The sequence below is a fragment of the Trichosurus vulpecula genome, chromosome 8, assembly GCF_011100635.1.
Source record: "Trichosurus vulpecula isolate mTriVul1 chromosome 8, mTriVul1.pri, whole genome shotgun sequence".
NCBI lineage: Eukaryota > Metazoa > Chordata > Mammalia > Diprotodontia > Phalangeridae > Trichosurus > Trichosurus vulpecula.
In genome coordinates, this window is record NC_050580.1 from 38,885,909 (window position 1) to 38,909,719 (window position 23,811).

The 23,811-nt window shown below is 38.6% G+C and overlaps 1 protein-coding gene across 1 annotated transcript; it reads left to right on the forward strand.

Moving 5' to 3' along the window:
* Positions 1-236: 236 nt before the first annotated feature.
* On the forward strand, positions 237-16,594 carry LOC118828058 (cytochrome P450 2C23-like). Its single transcript, XM_036734441.1, has 9 exons — positions 237-431; positions 2,414-2,585; positions 2,854-3,003; positions 3,361-3,521; positions 5,736-5,912; positions 9,772-9,913; positions 13,991-14,178; positions 15,518-15,659; positions 16,155-16,594. Exons 1-9 carry the CDS (start codon positions 252-254, stop codon positions 16,331-16,333), a joined length of 1,491 nt encoding a protein of 496 aa, XP_036590336.1. The 5' UTR covers positions 237-251; the 3' UTR covers positions 16,334-16,594.
* Positions 16,595-23,811: the final 7,217 nt, after the last annotated feature.

Sequence of the window (23,811 nt, forward strand, 5' to 3'; positions counted from 1 at the left end):
TTCCCTTCCCTTGCTTTTTCTATGCATGTTAGAAACAGGTTAGTTAGGAACTGATTTCAAAACAAATCTGCAAACTTTTCCTTCCTTGGCTGTTTAACTAATCAAAGTTAATGGAAAACTAATCCTACTTTCCTACAAGGACAACCTGTTTATTGAATGGGTGTTCCCATCCCTTGATTTCTACCAATGATTATAAAAGTCTGCCGTCTGAGATTGTACCTGTAAGAGCTGTAAGACCATCTCGCAGGACAATGGATCCTTGGGGACTCACCACAGCTGCCCTCTTGGCTTGTGTTCTTTTCCTGATGTTCTTCTCTCTATGGAGCCAAGAATTCAAAAGGGGGAAACTACCACCAGGTCCCACTCCTCTTCCATTTATTGGCAACATCCTGCAATTGGATTTCAAAAACCTCCCCGCATCATTGTCAAAGGTAAAAGGTCTGGATTTGGGGCTTAAGTCGTGGGGGAAGACACAAGGTCTTCAAATGAGTAATTGAATCAGAACTCATGCTGATTTAGAGTCCTGGGTCATGGATAATGTGAGGTAAGGGCTCTTTGATGATGTCTCCATTGGCAATGAGGTCAGGTGTGCAGGATTGTTTTCTCAAAATTTTAGTAGCAGAAGAAATTCAACAACAGGATCAAATCTTTATCTTTTGTAATGTATCATACTGGACTCTGTGAACACAAAGACAAAATCAACCATTCAGTTAATGAGGACTTCTTCTGTATCGATCAGGGGAAAGGTACTGTGCCAGACACAGAAAAGAAACATGGTGAATAAAACAATCTCTCCTTGAAAGGGAGTAGTTCTTGTCCTCGAAGAGGTCATGTTCTACTAGAAGCATACAACAAATTCATACATAATTAAGTAGAAGGTAATGAGAGGACAGAGAAAGCACTTGTAATTGGGGTACCCACAAAAAAGTTTCAAGTAGGAAGCTGAGTTGGACCTTGAAGGAAGGAACAGATTCTGATTGGAAGAGAGGGTAGGAATGAATTCTAGGCATGGGAGACAGTCTGGGCAAAAGTTGGAAGGGAATATAGCAAGGAAATGAGCTTCATCAGAATTTAAAGTTGGGGATGAGGGGGTGAAATGAAATAAATCCGAACACTTAGGTTAGAGGAAGCTATGGAGGCATTTAAGGACCTTGTTACTGAGGTAGTACAGAGCCCCTGCTGACTTTGGAGTAGAGAAATGATATGGACAAAACTGTGCCACAGGAATATTTAGTTGTTAGTTGTGCAGATTATTGATTGAAACAGAAATGTGAGAAGCAGGTGACTGAACTTGGAGGCCATTGAAAGAAGAGATGAAAATATCATTTATTAAGTAACTGCTAATATGTGAGTATCGTGAAGATAACACTGAGTAAGAGGTTTCTGCTGCATATTGTTTGGAAAGGCCTTGTTCTCTTTAGGGCAAATTAACAAAACTGACGGGGGATTTTTAGGATAAGTATAATGAAACTTATTTAGTGTAGGATTTATATGGATACGTGTGAATGATAACAAGACAAGATGTATAGATCTGGGAGTTATCTCCATAGGGATTATGAGGTTACCAAGAATAATAGTGTAGAAAGGGAAGAGAACATGGTTAGGAGAGAATAATAGAAAAAAGCCACGGATTTCTGGTGCAATACGAATTATTATCCAGCAAAGAAGGCTGATAAGGAGCAATCAGAGAGGTAAAAGTGTGGAGGGGAAGGAGAGAGGCTGAAACAGAGAGAGAGATCGAGAGAGAGAGAGAGAGAGAGAGAGAGAGAGAGAGAGAGAGAGAAATTAGAGAAACCTAGAAAGAAGAGAATATATGAGAGAAGAGGGTAGTCAACAGTGTTAAATGCTGTAAAGAGGTCTAAAAGAATGTGCGTTGACATAAGGCCATCAGATTTGGCTCTTAAGAGACTATTAGTTACTTTCTAGAGATCAGATGAAGTTAAATACTGTTGACTGAATAAATGCTGCAAATATTTCAGAAATGTGAGGAGAGGCAATAAGAATAGGTAGCTTTTCTTAGGAGACAGCAAGCCCCTCTACATCCCGTGTGGCTTTTTTCCATGTCCTCCTATAAATCTTCCATGGGTCATCTAGCCAACATCAATGCCTTGCCCTTTTTTATAATCTCTTTGCACTAGATATCTACCAATGGAGCACAAAGGGAAACTGCCTGAGAAAAATACTATGCCATATAGTGACCGGCATTCCCAAGGAGCAAACTAAAAGGAATACTATTTCATTGTCCCAAAGCTTATGCCTTTGTATTCCCAGAATTCATTGACAACATATGATCGCATGCATGCATATATATATACATTGTCATGGCATATTATGAGGTAGTTGTGGGGGCAAATTTCAACTTCCTAAAGTTTCACACTGAACCTCTTGCTATTTCTTGGCATTCTTTTCACAGCTGGCTGAAAAATATGGACCCATCTATACTTTTTATCTTGGAACCCGGCGTATTGTGGTGCTACATGGATATAACATTATGAAGGAAGCTCTAATTGATCAAGGAGATGTATTTAAAGACAGAGGAGTTCTTCCAATATTTGAAGATGTCATCAAAGGAAGAGGGAAGTTTAGTATATTTAAAAGAGTCACTGAGAAGTGGAAATGTATTTCAGAATATATTCCAGTAAAAGTATTGTGCTGCTCTCAGTATCTAGGAAAAGACCTTCATTAGAGAGATACCTAATACTTGCCATGCTACATTGTATTTTGGTTTGAATTAAATAAAATTAAACTTCATCATTGAATTGAGCCCAAAAGCCCATGGCTGCCATGCATGCTGTGCCCTCCATCACCTCCATTGTTAGAATGACCAATGTCCTTTTCTTCTCTTTTGTCTAGGAGTTATTTTCAGTCATGGAGAGAGGTGGAAACAACTCCGCAGATTTTCCCTCATGACCCTAAGGAACTTTGGGATGGGGAAGAGAAGTATTGAAGAGAGAGTTCAAGAAGAAGCCCAGTGCCTGGTGGAGGAGTTCAGGAAAACAAAGGGTTGGTTTTCCATTCTGTCTTCCTGCCTATGTGGGGTCCAACTGCTCACCAAATCCCAGTATTAATACTCCTTGGTTTGGGAGTCATTTTAAAAGTCTGTCTTGTCACACTGACCAACTATTCACTCTGCTGGGGCAGAGAACTCCCACCTCTCTTCTCATACTAAGGTATTATAAGCTTATCTATTTTCCTTACGAAGGATAAAGGAAATTGTCCAAGAAAACAACATTCACTAGCCTTAGAGGAATTAAACACCACATCCAGGAATGGACAGAAGAGATGTCCAGTTCTTACATGATTGGAGACATTTCTGTTAAACCTAGTTTTTCTTCCTTTGGTAACTTTTCTCTATATTAGGCCAGGCCACTGATCCCACCTTCATCCTAAGCTGTGCCCCATGCAATGTGATCTGTTCTATCCTCTTCCATGATCGATTCAACTACAATGACAAGAAATTTCTACATCTGATGAACTTGATAAAAGAAAACATTCAACGATTTAACTCACCATGGACACAGGTAAGGCCAGAACAGTCTTCTTATTCTGTGGTCATTTGCTCAGTTTCAGCAACAGAATCAGTGTAGCACAGGCTCTCATCTCTTAGCAAGGTCCTCAGTACATATGAACATACAACACATATTCACATATCATACCCTCAAGGACAATAATATCATGCAATATATTTGATTATCAAATAAGTTCAGTATATATACTTTGTCCCCTGTAGGCCTCTAAACTAGTTCTAGGTGACACAAATATTTAAGTTATATGTAAAAATGTCTGATTGGGGCTTGGGATATCCTGGGTAGGATAGTGTTCACAGACATGGCCAAGTAAAATAATTATAAACAAAGAGCCTGCCCAGACCATATTAGAGGTATTAGGGAGGACCGCTGCCCATACCGAAGTGAACAAGTCATTTAGGCCTTTAGCTTACACTGATCCTGGGAGTGCTATGGCCTAGTCTCTATGGTGCATGTACATGTAGGATCAAAGCCTTCCTTCACTGAAGCCACAAAAAAAGATCCTCATCCAGCCAAAATCAAACTTTCTTTTCTTTTACCCATGTTCTGTTCCACCTACAGTCTAGAATACAAACTCTAGATAAACCCTTCTCTAATAGAATATAAGAATTTTGAGAATGAGAACTGATTCATTGTGTGTATCATCGTAGGCCAGCCCATGACTTGGTTCATAGTGAGTACTGAATAAATGCTTAATTGATTTTGTTCACTTAATGTGAATTGAATTGCATTTATTGGTTGCCTTAGTGTCTCAATATTCTTTTTTAAATGTTGGCTTTTCCAAGATAAGTAGATTTCCCTTACCTCAAATATAAGCTTCTATTGAACAAGGAAGCAATATTCTGATTTCTGGTCCCCTCAACACTGGATAATGTAGTTTTCAGATATTTGCCAATGTACGGTTGTATCTGAGAGGACTTATAAAACTCTTGGGATTTGTTCAAGGTAGCTCACTTCTCCTAAGTGTCCTTGCAGGTTACTATTCTGACTGCTGCTTGGCAGCACTGTATTCCGCTAATGTCTCATCACTGGAGGAGAAAGAAACATTGTCTTCTACCCAGGTTTCTCTCTCTGTTCCATACTCATTTTAGTTAGAGAAATGAGATTGTTACTTCCTTGAACTTCAGTGATGCCAATGGCTTCTGACCTCCCTAGCATTCCTGTATATTACTATGAAACTTATGGTGTCCAGTTAGGGTAAAGTGTTTTGTCTACCGATGACTGCTAGAAATTCCTGCTCTTTCATATTCAATATCAAGTCTTTCCTGAATGAATGCCTTAAAAACATTCTGCTACTTTACTTTACTTTAAAGACTGTCAAAAATGGCCCCAAGTGGTTTTCTTATAAAAGTGGACAAGTCTTGATTTTTCCTTTCAAATGATACAAAAGTGCATAAACAAAGGTAAAAATCATATCTTGGAAGGACTATGGGGAAAAAAAGCATATTGACAAATTGTTGATGTAGTTGCAAATTGTCCAGGCTATCTGGAAAGTAATTTGTATCTATCACTCCCAAATTAGTAAATCATGTATGTCTTTTGAATCATTAATACCATTATTTGGCCAGTATCCAAAAAATATCGAAAAAGAAGAACATATACAAAATTGAAAGATATGCAAAAAATTTGAAACAAGTCTTTTCTGAGGGGGCTGCAAAGTACTAGAAACTGGGAAGCTTCTCATTCGATGGGGAGATAGCTGAACAAATTATGGTACAAAATGCAATTGATTTTCTACTATGTTTTTTTTTAAATGATGAAAAGGTCAGCTTTACACCTTTATGAATTGATGCAAAGCAAAGTGAGGACAACCCATTTGTTCAATAACAAAAACAGTGGAAAGACAAACACCACACAAGGCTAAAGTACTCTAATCAATGTAATGACCCATCATGATTCCGGAGAAACCACAGTGAAACATGGTGCACTCCTTCTGACAGAGAAAGAAAGGACTTAATATAAGGGATATGACATATATTTCTCACTACTGCTCAGTGATGTATATGCATTTCAAGAGTTTTGTTTTTCTTTACTTTTCAATGTGTAGTGAGGATGAGAGAGAAAATACTTTTGTTAATAAAAATATTAAACTTTAAAATAAATGCAATGTCATTGAATAGGACTAATAGTTTTTAAGTAGAGATATAAAGTTGTCTCTTTATGAAAGTAAACTCACATGTGTTTGGTTGGGTTCGGGTGGGATTTTAGCTCTACAACCTGTTACCACCATTTAGAGTCTATCTCCCTGGAATTTACAAAAGACTTTCTAGAAATGTGGAGGCAATTCAACATTTCATTTTGGAAAAAGTGAAGGAGCATCAAAAGATATTGGATCCAAACAACCCTCAAGACTACATTGACTGCTATCTCTCCAAGATGCAACAGGTAGGATGCATGGGGGAAGAACCTTGCTAATTAATCAAGGGTGATATTCTTAGGATTCTTATGGGACACTCTCTTCTAAGCACAGAAAGAAACACCAGAGAGCCTTGAGGAATCCACATCCCCCAAGGATTCCATCGGCTTTCTAGTAATTGGGCTTTGTTTGGTCTGACCCTGTCCTTTATCTGAACTCTGTAAGTGAAATTGTTGTAAAGTGGGGGTGTCATGGGATTGTCTCAAAAGAGTTCACAGATTCAGACCATCTCCAAACAAAGCAAAAGTATTTATTGAAAATTACACTCTCCTCTTACTAAGATGAACCATCAAGAAGCAAAGCAAAAACAAAATTTTGTAAAGCATAAAGTACCACCAAATATCCTGGGTCTGATCAAAATATCCTGGATGTGGTTCAAGCCATGAGCCCCTGATTGCAAAAACATAAACAAAAGCCAAGCAAAAGTGTGTATGTACTTACACATAATTCATCTGATAATGATATTATAAGAAAAATCTCTACATCACTAGTTCACCTAAAGGACTATCTTTGCTATTACTGTGGGCAAGTCACTTGATATCTAAATGTGAGAAAATACATCCACTGGAAATGGAAAAGCTACCCACCACAGTTTATTTGCCAAGAAAATGTGAAATGGTTTCATGAAGTATCAGATATAACTGAAATGACTGAACAACAGAAGAAAAACCTTCAAACATATAAATACTAGCTATAACTAGCTTCCATAAAAGCTCTCAAAATTAATTAATTTCAGGAAGAGGACAGTCTTTATTTTGCTCTACCAAAAAATGAGAAAGATACAAAGTCCTCCCAGAAACACACAAAGCAATTCAGAGAGAGCAAATAAAGCACTTAAAGTATGTCATGTTCTCCCCTAACAATGAAAATTTACTCATAGTTGCCATCAGGACATCAGTCCAACATTCCAGTTAATTCTTAACTATCTCCCAGTCCTGCATACTTCTACTCAGACTGATGGAAGAAACTAGGTGGTGGTATGGATAGAGCACTGAGCCTGAAGTCAGAAATACTTGTGTTCAAATCTAGAATCAGACACTTTATAGCAGTAGACAAGTCACTTACCATGTCTACCCCTATTACTTCAACAGTAAAATGGAGACAATGATAGCACCTACCTCCTATGGCCTTTGTAAAGATCAAATGAGATCATATTTGTAAGGTACATAGCACAGGCCCTGGAGCATAGTAGATGTGTGATAAATGCTGATTTATTCACTCCTTCACAGTCTAACTCAATGGATAAAATTTCCTCTAGAAGGAACAATCACTTTGGGAGGGCTGAACAAGGAAATTCTCTTTCCCATTGGATCTGAACTATTCAAATAACTCTTGCCAATGGGGGTGGGGGCTATAGCAGGGAAAAATAGAAAGTAAGTGTCTTTTTCTCATCCCCCCAACCCTATCCTGGCAGAAAGCCTTAATTATTTTTTCTCTATTCACACCACAACCACCCTAGTTCAGTACACCATCATCTCTTATGCAGACATTAATAATTCTCTCCTAACAGCTCTCGAAACACCAAGCCTCTCAATCCATTCTTCACAAAATCTGCAAAAATAACACGTGGAAAGTGCAAGACCCACTGGGTCATTACCATGATCAGAAAGCTTCAGGGCTCCTAAGACAAAATGCAAATTCATCTGTTTGGCTTTTAACACCCTTCACAATCTGGTGCCAGCTTCTCTTTCCAGCCTGGTTATGTATTTTCCCCCTCACCCCTTCTATGTTCCAGCCAAACTGACGTCCTTGTTGTTCTCTGTACATAATATCCCATCTTTTGCCTCTTTGCCTTCATACACTCTGACCCCCATTCCTATAATGCTCTTGCTTGCTTTCCTCAACTCTTAGCAGTCCTAATATCCTTCCACATGTAACTTCTATCTCCTTCAAGTAGCCTTCTCTTTTTCCTCCTGTTGTTAGCCTCACACCCAAAAATCTCTGTGTATTTATCTTGTATAGATCCCATGTAGATTTATCTTTAAATGTGTTGCATTCATTCAGTAGAATGTGAACTCCTTAAATATAGAAACTGTATGATTTTTGCCCTTTGCCTTTATATCCCCACTTCCTAGGACTCTGCCTGGCACATAACAGATATTTCTTATATATTTCTTTTTTGAGTTATTTAATACACTGAAAAAATGTTAAACATCAACAAACTAAATACAGATCATTGAAATGTTCACTAGAAACTTTTTTCCAGGTTGATAGCGACTCCTTTAACCCACTTCCCTAGATATATTCCCACTTTGTTCCTTTCGCCTTTATTTTACTGCCTTATTTCAGTGGTCCTGTAGCAAAGGGAGATTTATAAAAAATGTCGAATTGACAGATAAGCATCGAGTATTGAATACATTGTTTTATGTTTTCTCATCAATTTGTTTAGATTATGCTTGCATGGTTCAAAGTTTTCCATGTCAAATACCTGCCTCACTTTGAGTTTCTTTTGGGGAAATGCCTAAAATGAACCCTTCTTTCTAAAAGTCCATCTTATTTTTCATCATTATTATTACTACTATCATAGTCCTTTTTCTGCAAAAACATATAAAATAAAATTTTAACATTTTTTTAAAGTAAGTTCCAAATTCTCTTCTTCCTCTCTCCTCATCCAGCTCTCTGAGAATGTAACAAATTCAATACAAGTTATGCACATGTAGTCATGAAAAACATATTTCCATATTAGTCATATTGGAAAGAAAATATTGACAAAATAAACTCAAGACAAATAAAGTTTTAAAAAGCATGCTTCTATCTGTATCCAGTTATCATTAACTTTTTCTCAGAAGTCCATATTCTTTTATCAAATACTTATGAAGAAAAGATAAACAAAACCCTTCTTAACACATAAGCATGATAAAGAAAAATAAATGTCCATATTGGCCATGTCCAAAAATATGTGTCTCATTCTGAATACTAGTCCATCAACTGTCTTTCAGAAGGCATGTAGCATTCTTCATCACTGGTCCTCTGCACTCATAAGTGAAAATTGAATTGATGTTTGTTCCCTAATCTTTACAAATTGCTCATTTTTACAACGTTGATGGCCATAAGTCCATCCGATTCCATGCATGATTAAGCTCAGAATGACCAAGGCTGGAATGAACTTCTTCATTAAGTAAGAAGCTTCTCATATGTGTAAGTCTCAAGCTGAAGCTGGATGACAACTTAAGGGAGATTTTTAAAAACAAATTTCTGATTTGTCACAGGTTGGCTGGTAGAATTTCCTGTTCCCTACATTTTGAAATTCTATATTGTCCACCAGAAAATATTTGTCTCATTTCCTCATTCTAAAAATATAAAATTCCTTCTTATTGTTGTTGTTGTTTTACAAAGTTGTTGTCCTGTTTGGAGGTGAAAATATCAGTACAAGGTATCATTTACTAAGTCATTAAGGTTTAAGTGAATTACTTGATCAGGACCTCTCAACACTGTACATATCAATGATAGTATATAAAGAACGTAAAGGGATCTGACTCTCTCCTCTTATACATGAGGTAACTGGAGCCAAGAAAAATTAAGTGACTTTTCCATGGACACATAAATACCTCTTAGTCTAGGATAAATTTACATCCAGATCTTCCCAATTCAAAGTCTGGTGCTTTATGCACTATGCCATATTGTTTGAGGGGGAGAAGATTGCCTGGGAAGAGCAAGCCTATTGTTGGGCCTTAGAAGTCAGAGGGTATTGGGAAGGGTCTGGTCTCTTAAATTAGAGAAATGAAGGTGGGAAGGGCTCCCAGGACAAACTTTATGTACTCCATATGGTTACTAAAAGCTTTCCCCGCTGTCTCACATTACTTCATATATTTTGTACCCTTCCTTTAGGAGAAGGATAATCCCCATTCTGAATTTGACTTGGAGAATCTATTAGCAACTGGAACAAATTTATTTGTTGCAGGAACAGAGACAACCAGCAGCACTCTAAGATATGGCCTGCTGCTCATTCTGAAGCATCCTGAGGTCCAAGGTAAAGTACAAGATTAGCCATGCTTACAGACCAGGTTTGCTTATAGCCCTGTACCTTGCTCAGGATCTGGCACCATGTATTCACCTCCTGGATTTTCATTACTCCCACACAGGTCAGCAACAGTTCAGACAATAGCATATTTAAGCAATTAGAGCCACTTGGGCAAGATATAGTAGTTATTAAAGTATGTGAAAGACTGTCTTTGGGAATTCAATCCATTTTAACAAACTTGTATAAAGCTCCCATCATGTGCCCTCAGTTCTATGTTTAGGATGCAAAGACTCATATGAAACACCCTTTTCCTCAAATGACTTACTTTCTACTAGGGCAGGTTTTGCTGGATCCAAAGAGCAGAACCAAGAACCATTGATAGAAATTGAAATTGACAACTGGAGGCTTCATGTAAAGAAAGACTTACCAACCATTCAAATTATCCCCAAAGACCATTCAACTGCTCTGGAGGTTCTCAAGCAAAGGCTGGATAACCATTTGTTCATTCCATTAGAAACAAGATTCCTGGGGGTGGAGCCAAGATGACAGCTGAAAAACAGGAACTTGCTTTAAGTTCTCCCTTAAATCCCTCCAAACACCTGTAAAAATTACTATAAACAAATTCTAGAGCTAAAGAACCCACAAAATAATAGAGGGAAACAGGTCTCCACCCCAAGACATCCTGGGTGGTTGCTAGGAAGTGTCTATCCCACTGTACTGGGAGCAGAACGAAGCCCAGGTTGGGGCACATCAGGAATGACAAAGCAGGGGGTAGACAGGGTGGATCAGGCATCAGGGCCCAGAATCACTGAGCTGTGGCAGTTACCAGACTTCTCAACCCACAAACTCCAAAGACAATGGAGTAGGCCAGTGGGAAAATTGCTGAATCTGGGTGAGAAAGGTGTGAGGTCTGGCCCTAGCCCAGGGAGCTGCAGGGGGCAGGATGAGGAAGCTGCAGCGGCTGCATCCAGAGCTCCACCAGCAGCTACTTCCAGAGCCCCTGGCTTACACGATGGGAGGAATCAAGTGGTGTATCAGAGCAGGAGTGCAGGGATTGCTTTGCTGGTGCAGAGGCAGTGTTGTCTTGTTTTGCCTTACTTAGATCTGTGTGAAGGTCCTGGTTGGCAATTCTTGGGGAAGGAGGAGTGATGGTGTGGTGCTTGTAGTGACTATGGAGAGGGAGTGTCATGGTAGTTACATGGCAGAAAGGAGTGCTTCCACTCATAGACCAGAGAAAGTCCAGGAAAAGAGTATCACACCACCTCAGAATAGAAATAGCTCTGAACACAGCAGCTCAAAACCCATGAAACTTGGGAGAAAGCACTCTCCACTGTGAAAGCAGTAGTACCCTGGCAAAAAGCTCAAAAGTCAAGTAATTGGCTGGAAAGATGAGAAGTGGCGTAAAAGGACTCAGACTATAGAATTATTTTGGTGATTAAGAAGATCAAAACATACAGCCAGAAGAAGTCAACAAAGTCAAAGATGCTACATCAAAAGCTGCCAAGGAAAATATGAATTGGTCTCAGGGAATGGAAGAGCTAAAAAAGGATTTGAAAAATCAAGTGAAAGAAGTAGAGAAAAAATCGGGAAGAGAAATGAGAGTGATACAAGAAAATCATGAAACACAAGTCAACAACTTGTTAAAGGAGATCTAAAAAATACTGAAGAAAATAACACCTTAAAAAATACACTAACCCAAATGGCAAAAGATGTCCAAAAATCCAATAAGGATAAGAATGTCTTAAAAGACAGAATTAGCCAAATGGAAAAGGAGGTCCAAAATACCACTGAAGAAAATACTACCTTAAAAATTAGAATGGATGAAGTGGAAGCTTGTAACTTTATGAGAATTCAAGAAATTATAAAACAGAACCAAAAGAATGAAAAAAGAGAAGACTGTGAAATATTTCATTGGAAAAACCACTGACCTGGAGAATAGATCCAGAACAGATAATATTAAAATTATTGGACTACCTGAAAACCATGATCCAAAAAAGAACTTAGACATCATCTTTCAAGAAATTATTAAAAAAAAACTGCCCTGATATTTTAGTACCAGAGGGTAAAATAGAAATTGAAAGTCGCCACCAATTTCCTCTTGGAAAAGGTCCCAAAAAGAAAACTCATAGGAATATTGTAGCCAAATTCCAGAGTTTCCAGGTCAAGGAGAAAATATTGCAAGCAGCCAGAAATAAGCATTTCAAGTACTGTGGAAACATAATCAGGATAACAAAAGATCTAGCAGCTTCTACATTAAGGGGTTAAAGGGCTAGGAATATAATGTCCCATTGGTCAAAGGAGGTAGGATCAAAACCAAGAATCACCTACCCAGCAAAACTGAGCATAATACTCCAGGGAAAAACAGGTATTTTCAATAAGATAGAGGACTTTCAAGCTTTCTCGATGAAAAGACCAGAGCTGAATAGAAAATTTTACTTTCAAATACAAGAATCAAGAGAACATGAAAAAGTAAACAGGAGAGAGAAATCATAAGAGAATTACTAAGGTTGAATAATTTTGTTTACATTCCTATGTGGAAAGATGATATTTGTAACTCTTGAGACCTTTCTTAGTATAAGGGTAGCAGAAGGGAATATACATCTATATAGACAGAGGGCACAGAGTAAGTTGAATATGAAAGGGTGATATCTAAAAAATAAAATTAAGGGGTGAGAGAGGAATATATTGGAAGAAGGAGAAAGGGAGAGATAGAATGGGGTAAATTATCTCACTTAAAATTGGCAAGATAAAGCAGCTCTGTGGGAAGGGAAGAGGGGTCAAGTGAAAGAGAATGAATGAATCCTGCTCTCATCGGATTTGAGTTAAAGAGGGAATAACATATACACTCAATTGTGTGTCTTACTGTACAGGGAAGTAGGGGGGAAGGGGATAACAGGCGAGGATGATAGAAGGGAAGGCAGATTAGGGGAGGAGGTAATCAAAAGCAAACACTTTTGAAAAAGGACAGGGTCAAGGGAGAAAATGAATGAATGGGGACAGGATAGGATGGAAGTAAATATAGTTAGTCTTTCATAACATGACTATTTATGGGAGTGTTTTGCATAATGATACATATGTCGCCTGTGTTGGATTGCTTACTTTCTCAAGGAGGTGGGTGTGGAGGGAAGAAGAGAGAGAATTTCTAAAGTTATAAAAACAAATGCTCCCAAAAAAGTTGTTTTTACATGCAACTGGGAAATAAGATATACAGGCAATGGGCTATAGGAATCTATTTTGCCTTACAATAAAGTAAGGGGAAAGTGGATAAGGGAGGGGGGAATGGGGTGATAGAAGGGAGGGCAGACTGGGGAAAGGGGCAATCAGAATATATGCTATCTTGGGGGAAAAGGTGGAAATGGGGAGAAAATTTGTAACACAAAATTTTACAGAAATCAATGTTGAAAAAATATTAAATAATTAAAAATAAATATAAAAAATTAAAAGTAAAAAAATATATAGTCATTCAAAAAAAAGAAACAGAATTCCCATTCAACTATGGAAGATCCTAGGTGAAAAACATGTCCTTTCTAATGCTGAGAGTCTATGCCACAGCAACGTAGGACATTGAGACAGGTGATGAGAGATATACCTGGTGAATGATTTAAATTAAGATGATAATATCATCACCAGCACTATGGAATTCAGATTAAGACATCTACTTCCTTTGGCAATAATAGCTGGAATAAACATAAACGATGCAAGGTTTGCAATTCACCTAACATATATAATTTCATTCGATGCCCGTTAAGGGAGATACAGATGTTGTCTACATTTAACAAACGATAGGATAATAGATTTAAAGGTGTAGAGAACCTTAGGAGACAGTTAATTTATGATCCTCATTTTCAGATGAGGAAAATGCAACTTAGGTTTAATGACTTGCCTAAATTTATACAGATGGTGTCTAAAGAGGAATGCAAACACAGTTCTTCCTGAATCCTATTCACTAAGCCACAGAACATATCCCATTGTTCCTCATCTGAGAAACATCTTAGGTCATGTGATCAGGCAAATACTCCACACAAGCTCTGTTGGGCATTTCCAGACCAGGACACTCAGTATTTATTCCTGTTTTTGTCCCTGCAGCAAAAATTCATGAGGAAATTGATCGTGTGATTGGACATAATCGAGTTCCTTCCATAAAGGACAGGCAAGATATGCCCTATATGAATGCTGTGGTGCATGAAGTGCAGAGATTCATTGACCTTGTACCTCTCAACCTGCCCCACGCAGTGAACCAGGACATCCAATTCCAACAATATTTCCTCCCAAAGGTCAGCAGTCATGGGGCCATGGAATCTAGTGTTGGAATACATCTCAAGTATCATCTGGTCCACTGACCTCATTTTAGACATGAGAAAAATCAAGTTTCATTGTCATGATATCCTAGGAAGTTATGCCTTAAGGAAATTTTTTGGAACATACAAGTTATTTTGTATGTGGTGTTGAATGAGGAAAGAGTGGAAAGTGTATACTTCTCTTGGTTCTCCCTGTTTCAAATTCATCATGGCAACACTCTGGAAAGAAAATGTGCAGGCAAAATAACTGAGTAAGATTGCTCAAGAGCAATTTTTATGTCTTTTCCTTTTACTAATACTGAAGTAGATTGTGTACATAATATTATCTGTCCCATTGTGCAGATGGAGACACTGAGTATCAGGTCAAATAACTTTAACAAGGACATTTTCAAATGTTGGACCTGAAACTAGAACCAAGGTCTTTAGATTCTAAAACATAGATTTCTGAGGGTTACTAAATAAACATTAATTGAAGTAGATTGAAGTTTCCTAGCAATAGCTCAGCAGAACTATTCTACTTCAAAGAAAGAAGGGAGAATTCCACCTAATTTCACTCTTAATATACCCCATCGTGTGCGTTGTTCAGTTCAAATCATCAATGCTTTAGCAAGAACCTACAATGTGAGAATTTCTGAGCCAAGTGCTGTTGGCAAGAGGCAAGAATAAAAGACTATTTGACCAAAGGGGTCGTTGGTTTCTTCTGGAGGGAGCACAATTTGGAACCAGAAAGTCACCCCCAAGTATTATTTTTTCCTTACCACAGTGACTTCCTACTGAAGAAACTCCCCCGAAGGAAACCTGGTCTGCCCCTAGAGGCTATAAGCATTGGGTCATGCACTGAAAATTCAAATATCCTGCCTGTCCAGAGTCCCACATGCAGCAGGTGTGGATGTGAAATATAGACCAAGGAACTGGAGGGAGAGAGAGCACAAAGAGCTCAGGGCCTTAGCCAAGGCTTCCTATAGGAGGTAGTACCCAAAGGGTACTAGGTATTCTAAAAGGATGAAGTGAGCAAGGAGTGCCTTCCAACCACAGGGCACGTGCATTTTAAAGACAGAAAGACCACTGAGTGAACACTGCAAATGGAGAACAGCAGTTGAACTAGTTTAGTTGGAAACCCAAGGAGGGCATGATGGGGACAATAATAGGGGCATCAACTGGGAAAGCTAGACTGGGTCCTATGATGATTCTTAATGTCTTAACCTTTGAGTCTATACCATTCATAAAGAATAGTGTATTTAGTACTAGAGAAAAAATGGATACCAAGGATATTCATGACAGTAACTGACTTTCCCCTGGAATTTCTTCCCTCTAGGGTACAACAATCTTTCCCCTCCTCTCCCCAGTCTTGTATGACAGCAAAGAGTTTCCAAACCCTGACCAGTTTGACCCCCAGCACTTCCTGGATCAGAATGGGAATTTCAAGAAAAGTGACTACTTCATGCCTTTTTCCACTGGTACAAAGAAACCTTTCCATCTCTACTTCTCACTCTAAAAGGAGAATCCTGTTCCCCCTCCTATTCTCCTCTGGCTGAGCCTCTTCCCAGTAGTTCATCTGAGGAAATACTTCCCCATTGTAGTATATGGTAAACTGCTTTTCAACTATTCCCATAGCCTGGCTTCTCCTGAAATGCCACAACAGATGAGCTGAGCCTGTTAGCTGGCTCACCTGCTCCCTTATTTAGTGGAAGTCTGACTTCATTGCAAGATCCAGTGTACAAGGTCTCACCATGGGAAGAATGGTGTAAAGAGGGAAATCCTTCCTGCCCTTAGTGACCGTTAATGGCTGAAATATAATGAATGATAAGAGTTTTCATCAGTTCTGCCCATCTACATCCTACCCTTTGGCTCCTTTCCTCCACTATTGTTGTGGAACACTGACTTTATTTCACTTTGGCTGACACTCGAATATTCTGTGAAGATTGCTAAGTACAATTTTTGTTTCTTTCTAGGAAAACGGTCTTGTCTTGGAGAGGGCTTGGCAATGATGGAGTTGTTTTTGTTCTTTACCACCATTCTACAGAACTTCACACTCAAATCTGTTGGAGATCCAAATGAAATTAGCATCAGGACCAATCGTCTTGGTGTCAGTCTTCCACCATATTACCAACTACGCTTTCTACCTCACTAAGGAAGAAGACAAAGTTGATTTGGAAAATTAGCCAGCTGGTTTCATCTTCTGTTTTTGACTATAATCCCCTTGAGGGAAAGAAAAAATCCCTCCTCATTATTAAAATGGGTCTTCATTTCCAGAGACAAGACAGTCTATCACAGTACCTTCTATGTCATTATCTAATAGGGGCTGGTTTATCGATATTCTGTGCAACCATCTCACCATTGTCTCCAGCCATGCACCAATTCACACCCTCAATTCCAATGTTAGGGTGCAGAAGTTCTGCAAAAAAATCCCCTTACAAGACTCATATTAGTTTGTACTTTCCTTTTCAAATATAATTAAGGATAATCTCATTTTGTGTGGTACTGCTCTTTTTTGTGAATTTGGGGTACATTGAACAGGGCTGTGTTGCAAATAACTCCTGATATGAAAATGGGTGCCTGCGCTTCCATACACTGAGGATTCATGACTTCAGAAGCAGCATGGAGCCCTGACTTAGGGGACCAGAGGACCTGGAACCAGTCCTGCCTCTCATGCTAACATCTTGTGTGGCTTTGGATGAGTCACTTCCTATTTATTCTCACATCAGATTCTTCCCCTCTACAATGAATGGGTTGGACTACATGGGCTCACAACTCCCTCCTGACTCTCCTTCTATGATACTTTGATCAATGGATATAGTCAATCCACCCATCCATGCTTTAGTGGACCATTTTCAAATGTTATACTCAAAGGATAGCCATCCCCTGGTGACAGCCACACTAGTGGGGGACTTCTCTTCTATTAGTTAGGATGGTCACCAGGTGACTAAGTCACTGTCCATTGATGGCCCCATAACTTCCTCATGTTGTAGCATCTTCTAGAGTTTAGGTCCTAACCACCCAAGATCATCTCCATGCTATAATACAACACAATACATCAATCTGTCAAGAAACTATGATTTTGTTGGTGAAGTCCCAGAGAAGGTAAGAACTCAACTATCACTCAGCAGTTAATCTGAGAGAGTTACCTGAAATTCTTATAAATCATGGAACTTGCCTATGGCCACAAAGTTTAAAATGTTATAAGCAGAATTCAGACCCATATTTTTCAGACTCCAAGTCCAGCATTCTATACACTATAACACACTGAAATGGAGGTATTATAAAAACAAACAATATCAATTTAAAAATTAGAAAGACACAAGGAGCAGCTATTTGTGTAGTGGACAGAGAGCTAGTCCTGGAGTAAGGAAGACCTAAGTTCAAATCCAGCCTCATAGTAGCTGTGTGACCTTGGGCAAGTCCTTTCAGTTTCTTCATCTTTAAAATGAGCTAGAGAAGGGAAGTACAAACCACTCAAGTATCTTTACCAAGAAAACCCCAAATAGGGTCATGAAGAGTCACAACAGAAACATCTGAACAACAAACAACAAATGAAAATGTTTGCTCAGTTAAATAAAATAATAATAACAGCATGTGGCAGATTTCCAAAAAAAAAATGCCTTTCAGAATATTTATTCACCTTCTAATTTCACAATTAAAATGATGAGAGAGCGTTTCCAGTTTCCTTCAAATCACCAGATTTATCTTTGACTCAGTCTCACCCCATTCCTAAAAAATAATAAACTTTAAACATATGAGATGGCACCTCTCATGTCTAGGCCCCAACCGTGGGGCAATGGACCTATGGGGATTTATCATCCCTGGTCTAGTGGCCTGTGTGTATATAGTGTACATAAAAGATTTTTAAAACATAAAGAACCCTAGAAATATCCTCTCTATTTGTTACGGCATCTTTGCCACTGGTATTCCTGACTGCAGGGATGCTATGTGAGGTGGCAGCTAATTTGAGAGTGAATATTACTATTAAGGCTTGGGGTCCCTGAAATCATGTTCCAGTAACTACTTTTAAATATTATTCTTTACCTCTCAAGAATTGGCAAGAGATGACTTTGCCCAATTCCAGGCAGGAAAGAAGGAGAGTAAAGACAGGAATTTAGTAGAGGAAAAACCTGCTAGAGTCGGTGACAATAATGAGCTTGTTGAAAACAGGATGGAAAATACAGCTGAGCTCAGTCCTGCCACCCTGCCCCAGAAGCTACTCTGGACAGGGACACAATTCGGCAACTCTCCATATCCTCCAACACAAGGATGCTGAGTTACCCTTTGGCTTCAAGGGTCTGCTCACAAGTGAAGGGGAAAGTGATGACAGTGATTGATAGTGGAACAGAAGGAAATCACTGAAATACCAAGGATAATAAGCAGAAGAATCACAATGAAGTCTGGCTCCATTTCCACCTCAGAACATGGAGATGACTTTGGACTGCAAAAATAGAAAAAAATAAAATAAATTTTAAATTTTAACAGATCATCACAAATTGGAAAAAATTTGAGAGCATGTTCCTACTGAGAACTGAGATGAGCTAGATTTGAAGAGGTTTAGCAGCATGTTGGCCAGGGAGCCATGAATGTTTTGGCTGCAGGAGTTCAAAGACTACCTACTAAATTATAAGAGGGTCCTGGTGGTGTTAGTCCTCACCAGTGAATGAAAGACTTATGTGGAGGAAATTATAGACTCCCAAATAATTGTCCCAAACCATCCCAAATATTTTGTGCTTTCTGCTAAGATGCTACCAATCATAGTCATTAGGTCATGCATAGGTCATTACCTGTGCATGGTTAGAGGTGCTTACCAGCTGTCCAAAGTCTTAATGAGGTGGGGGGGATTTAGGGTTCCCTCTGCAGCTTTTTGAACAAGAGGTATGTGAGTAAGTTCAAGGTATTTGAAAATGAGGAGTAAATGATCAGTTTCTCTCATCTCTCATACTACCTTTGGCAGTAAGGGCCTCTCTGAATGAGGGATTATGTGGAAATTCTGTATTTCCACTTGGGAAGGAAAAGAAGAAAATCAAGACTTAATGGGTCCAAATAAGACTTACTAAAGAATGATCAATTTAACCCGCTGTCTGAGGTCCTAAAGGGGCTGTAGCGGGAGTGCTATGCTATTCTAAATGGGCACCCAGATTGGGGTGGAGGTGTGGCTGCCCCAAAGATGACTTCCTGACTGTCCCCTTTTGTACAGAAGTAGTGAGGATTCCTAGCCTTGGGGGCCTCTGGGATCTCTGTGGTGATTTCTTCCCTCTGCTGCTGATCTGTGCTATGAGCTTTTGTTGCTGTTGTTGTTGTTGTTGTTGTTAGCATTGAAAAAATTGAGCAAACAGAAGAAAGAGAAAGGGGAGAGTGGAGAGAACTCGGATCATTCTGTGAAGGCCCTTGGGCCTGTTCTTTGTGTCCTTAGCTAGCCTCCACTGAAACCCGCACCTGCACAGACGGCCATGAACTTACATGAAGAACAAAAGGGCCAAAGTGCATTCCTGGTGAGAATATCTGTTTTAACTCTTAACTGTCAATAGACAGTGATCACAAAGGGTCCTTTGTTCAGCATAGCTAGGTCCCAGTTAGTTCAAAATAGCGAATCCCTCTGAAACATTCACAGGCATTTGAATTTGTGCTGCATATTTCCACTGAACTGGACCCAACAACCATATTTTACATAATTATAACTTAAAATAATGAGAATTTGAATGTGTGTGATCACTTTAGGTGACAGATTGACTGTAGGTATCAGATGTAGCTGCAATTCATATATTGGTGTGTCTTCCATCTAAGAAATGAGCTAGAAGGCAATGTCAAAGATTAGCATACCCCCTAAACCTGTGCTTTTGGTCTGAAAGCCCAACCATTTGAACCATTACATTCAGGGGCTGGGGGATGGGTTGACAGGGTGGCAAATAGAAGCAAACTTCTATGGGAGCCTCTGTTTTCAGTTTTAAAAATGCTTTTTGTTGTTACAAACTGTTTCTCCCCCTACCTGCATGACTATTACTTCTCAGTCCACTTTGCTGATATTTATTATGTCATGTGGACTTCTGGTATCCCCCAAGACATTGATCTTCTTTGCTCTTATTGTTGTCTCCATGTTCTCTCACCGGGAAATCTTATCAGTTCTCATAGATTTTAATCATTTTAATCAGCTCTAGCCTCCTTTCTGAGCTTCAGTCCCACATCACTAACTGCTTATTGCACATTTTGGAACTGTATAAGCTCAATATCACTGAGACAAAACTCGTTTTCATCCTGAACCCACCCACTTCTGAATTTTTCTTCTTTCTATTAAAGGGACCATTGTATTTCTAGCTCATAGTTTCAAGATTCGTAACTTTGGTGTTAATGTCAACTCTTCTCTCTCATTCCACATATCCAGCAAGTCACCAAATTCTTCCTCTCCACCATCTCTGGCTTCCTTTAAGACTCAGTTCAAACCCCACATTCTGCAGGAAGCCTTTCTTCGTGCTCCTCCTTCTCCCACCCTTACCTCCACCATAGTATCTCTTCCTTTGAGGCTAACTTCCATTTACTCTGTATTCACTCTATTATTTGTATGCTGATTTAGGTAAAATGTGCTCTTCGCCATTAGAAAAAAATGTTTTGAAGGCAGGACCCATTTTTGCTCTTTTCTTGTATCCTCAGTATCTAATACACTACCTGGTACATAGTAGGCACTTAGTTAATGTTTATCAATGAATTGATTATTATTTAGCACCAATAATATGGGAGCAATGGTGCTAGACCCCAAAAATATAGAGCCAAGACCACAACTTTGCCTTCCTTAAAATAAGAGTTTACCTTCAGAAATTCCAAATTTCCTACAGGGTAAACCCAAGATTCTTAGCCTGGAAATCAAAGCTAATCATGGTATGACTCCAACCTAACTTCCTAGCTTTATCTCATACTTACTTCCTCCAGACAACCTATGCAACAGTCAAACTGGATAGCTCTCCAGTGCCACATCTTCAACTGTTTTTTGTTGTTTGCTCATTTTTCCAGCCTATTACTTGACTTTTAACTCTTTGTTAAATAGGGCTCTGCTTCCAGAATGGGGGGAACATTGTCCCAAGCTTCATGGGTTTTGAGAAACTGTTTTCAGAGGTACTTCTAGGGACCTGTAAGTTTTCAGTTCTTCCAAGGTGGTGATAGGATCTAAAGAGAGGTGTTTACTACTCTCCTGGTCTGTGCTCTGGTCTGTGACTGAACACAAGCACTCTTTTCTGTCCTGGAACTGTGACAACAGTCCCCCCTCCACTGTGGCTGCAAACTCTGTTATGTTAGTGCTCTCCCTCACCCTGGACTGCCACCTAGGATGAGACCCAGATCTGAGTATGGGAAAGGTAATAGTCCCACCTCAGTGCTAGCAAAGAGACCCCTAAGACTGGTCCTTCTGACCTGTTGTTTGACACCCTTACTGTCTATGGGCTGAGAGCTCCAGAATCAGCCACTGCCACCACTACCAATTCAGTCACTTCCAAGGCCTCCTTCTGGTTTGCTGGGGCCGGGGCTCAGTTGAGGTGACCTGTGCTGGACTGTGCTCCACTCTCATCTAGTTGAGAGAGAGCTTTCTTGTTGCCCTTCTAAGTTGTCTTTGGTTCCCTCTGCTGAGAGGTCTTGAAACCAACACTGCTGCCAGCGATTCAGTGCCTTGAGGCCTGTTCCAGGTTTGTTGGGGACCAGTCTGCCTCAGTCTCCTTGATAGCATTTTGTTTAATTTTTTGCATCAATATTAAATAGGGAAGTTCATCTATAGTCTTCTTTCTTTGTTTTTACTCTTCCTAATTTAGATGTCAGCATCATATTTGTGTCATAAAAAGGAATTTGGTAAAAATCCATCTTTGCCTCTTTTTTTCAAATAACTTATATAGTATTAGAATTAATTTTTTAACATGTGTAGTAAAATTCACTTTCAAATCCCTCTTGTCCTTGCATTTTTCTTGGGGAGATCATCAATGGCTTTTTAAATTTCTTTTTCTATGACAGGGTTATTTAAATATTCTACTTCCTCTTCTGTTAACATGAGCAACTCATATTTTTATAAATATTCTTTCATTTTGCTTAAATTGTAAGATTTAGTGGCATGTAACTGAGTAAAATAGCTCCTTGAAATTGCTTTAATTTCTTTTTTAATTCATTTTGAGTTCACTCTGTTTATCTTTTTTATACTGATAATTTATTATTTATTATTTCTGTTTCCAGTTAAATTAACCAAAGGTTGTCTATTTTTCTTTCATAAAACAAGTTCCTAATTTTATTTATTAGCTCAACAGTTTTCTTACTTTAAACTTTATTAATCTCTCCTTTGAATTTCAGAATTTTCAATCTGTTGATCATTTGGAAAGTTTTAATGTGTTCTCTTTCTAATTTTTTTTCTTGCATGCCCAATTCATTGATCTGTTCTTTTTACATTTTCCTGATGTAAGAATTTTGAGAATTAAATTTTCCCCTAAGTACTTCTGGGCTGCACCCCATAAATGTTGGTATGTTGTCTCAGTTTTTTCATTCTCTTTAATAAAATTATTTATTGCTCCTATGGTTTCTTATTTGATCTACAAACTCATTAAGATTAGAATGTTTAGTTTCCCAAAAGTTTTCCATCTATGTTTCCACAGACCTTTATTAAATGTTCTTTTATTGCATCATGCATTTATTATTGTATTATGATCTGAAAAGGATGCTATGCTTTTTAAAATTTGGTTGTGAAGTTCTTATGCCTTAATACATGGTCAATTTTTCTGTAAGTTACATGTAGCACTGAGGGAAAAAAGTATATTTTCTATTCCAATAATATTTTCTCCCTACACCTATCATATCTAACTTTTCTAAAATTCTATTTATCTCCTTAATTTCTTTCTAGTTCATTTTAAAATTAGACTTATATCCAGCTCTGAAAGGGAAAAAAATGAGGTTCCTCACTGGTACACTTCAGTTGTCTATTTTCTCCTGGAACTCATTTTATTTTCCTTTAAGAATTTTGATGTTGTACAATTTGGTGCATATCTGTTTCGTACTGATATTACTTCATTGCCATATGGTACATTTTAAGCATGATATAGTTTCTTTGCTTATCTCTTTTAATTAGATCTATTTTTTCTTTTCCTTTGTCTGAGATCATTATTGCTACCCCTACTTTTCTTTACATCAGCTAAGGTATAATAGATTCTACTCTACCTGCTTTGTTCTTCAAATGTTTTACAAGAAAAAAACATTTTGTAGGATTGTGATTTTTAATCCACCCTTCTATTTCTTTCCTTTTTATGGGGCAGTTCATTCTGGTCGTGTTCACAGTTACGATTGTTAACTACGTATTTGCCTCCATCCCATTTTCCCCCTATTTATCCTTCTCTTTCTCTTTTCACCCTGTCTATACTCAAAAGTGTTTGGCTTCTGGCCACTGCCTCCCCCAATATGCCCTTTTTTCATCAGCCTGCCTCATCACATTTTCTTTTCAGCTCTGCTCTTTTCATCAGGAATAGTTGAAAGTCCCCTAATTAATGAAATGTCCATTTTTCCCCCAAAAGTATTATGCTTAGTTTTACTGGATAGTTGATTCTTGGTTGAAATCTTAGCGTGTTTGCCCTCCAGAATATAATAGTCCAAACCCTCTAACCACTTAAAGTAGAC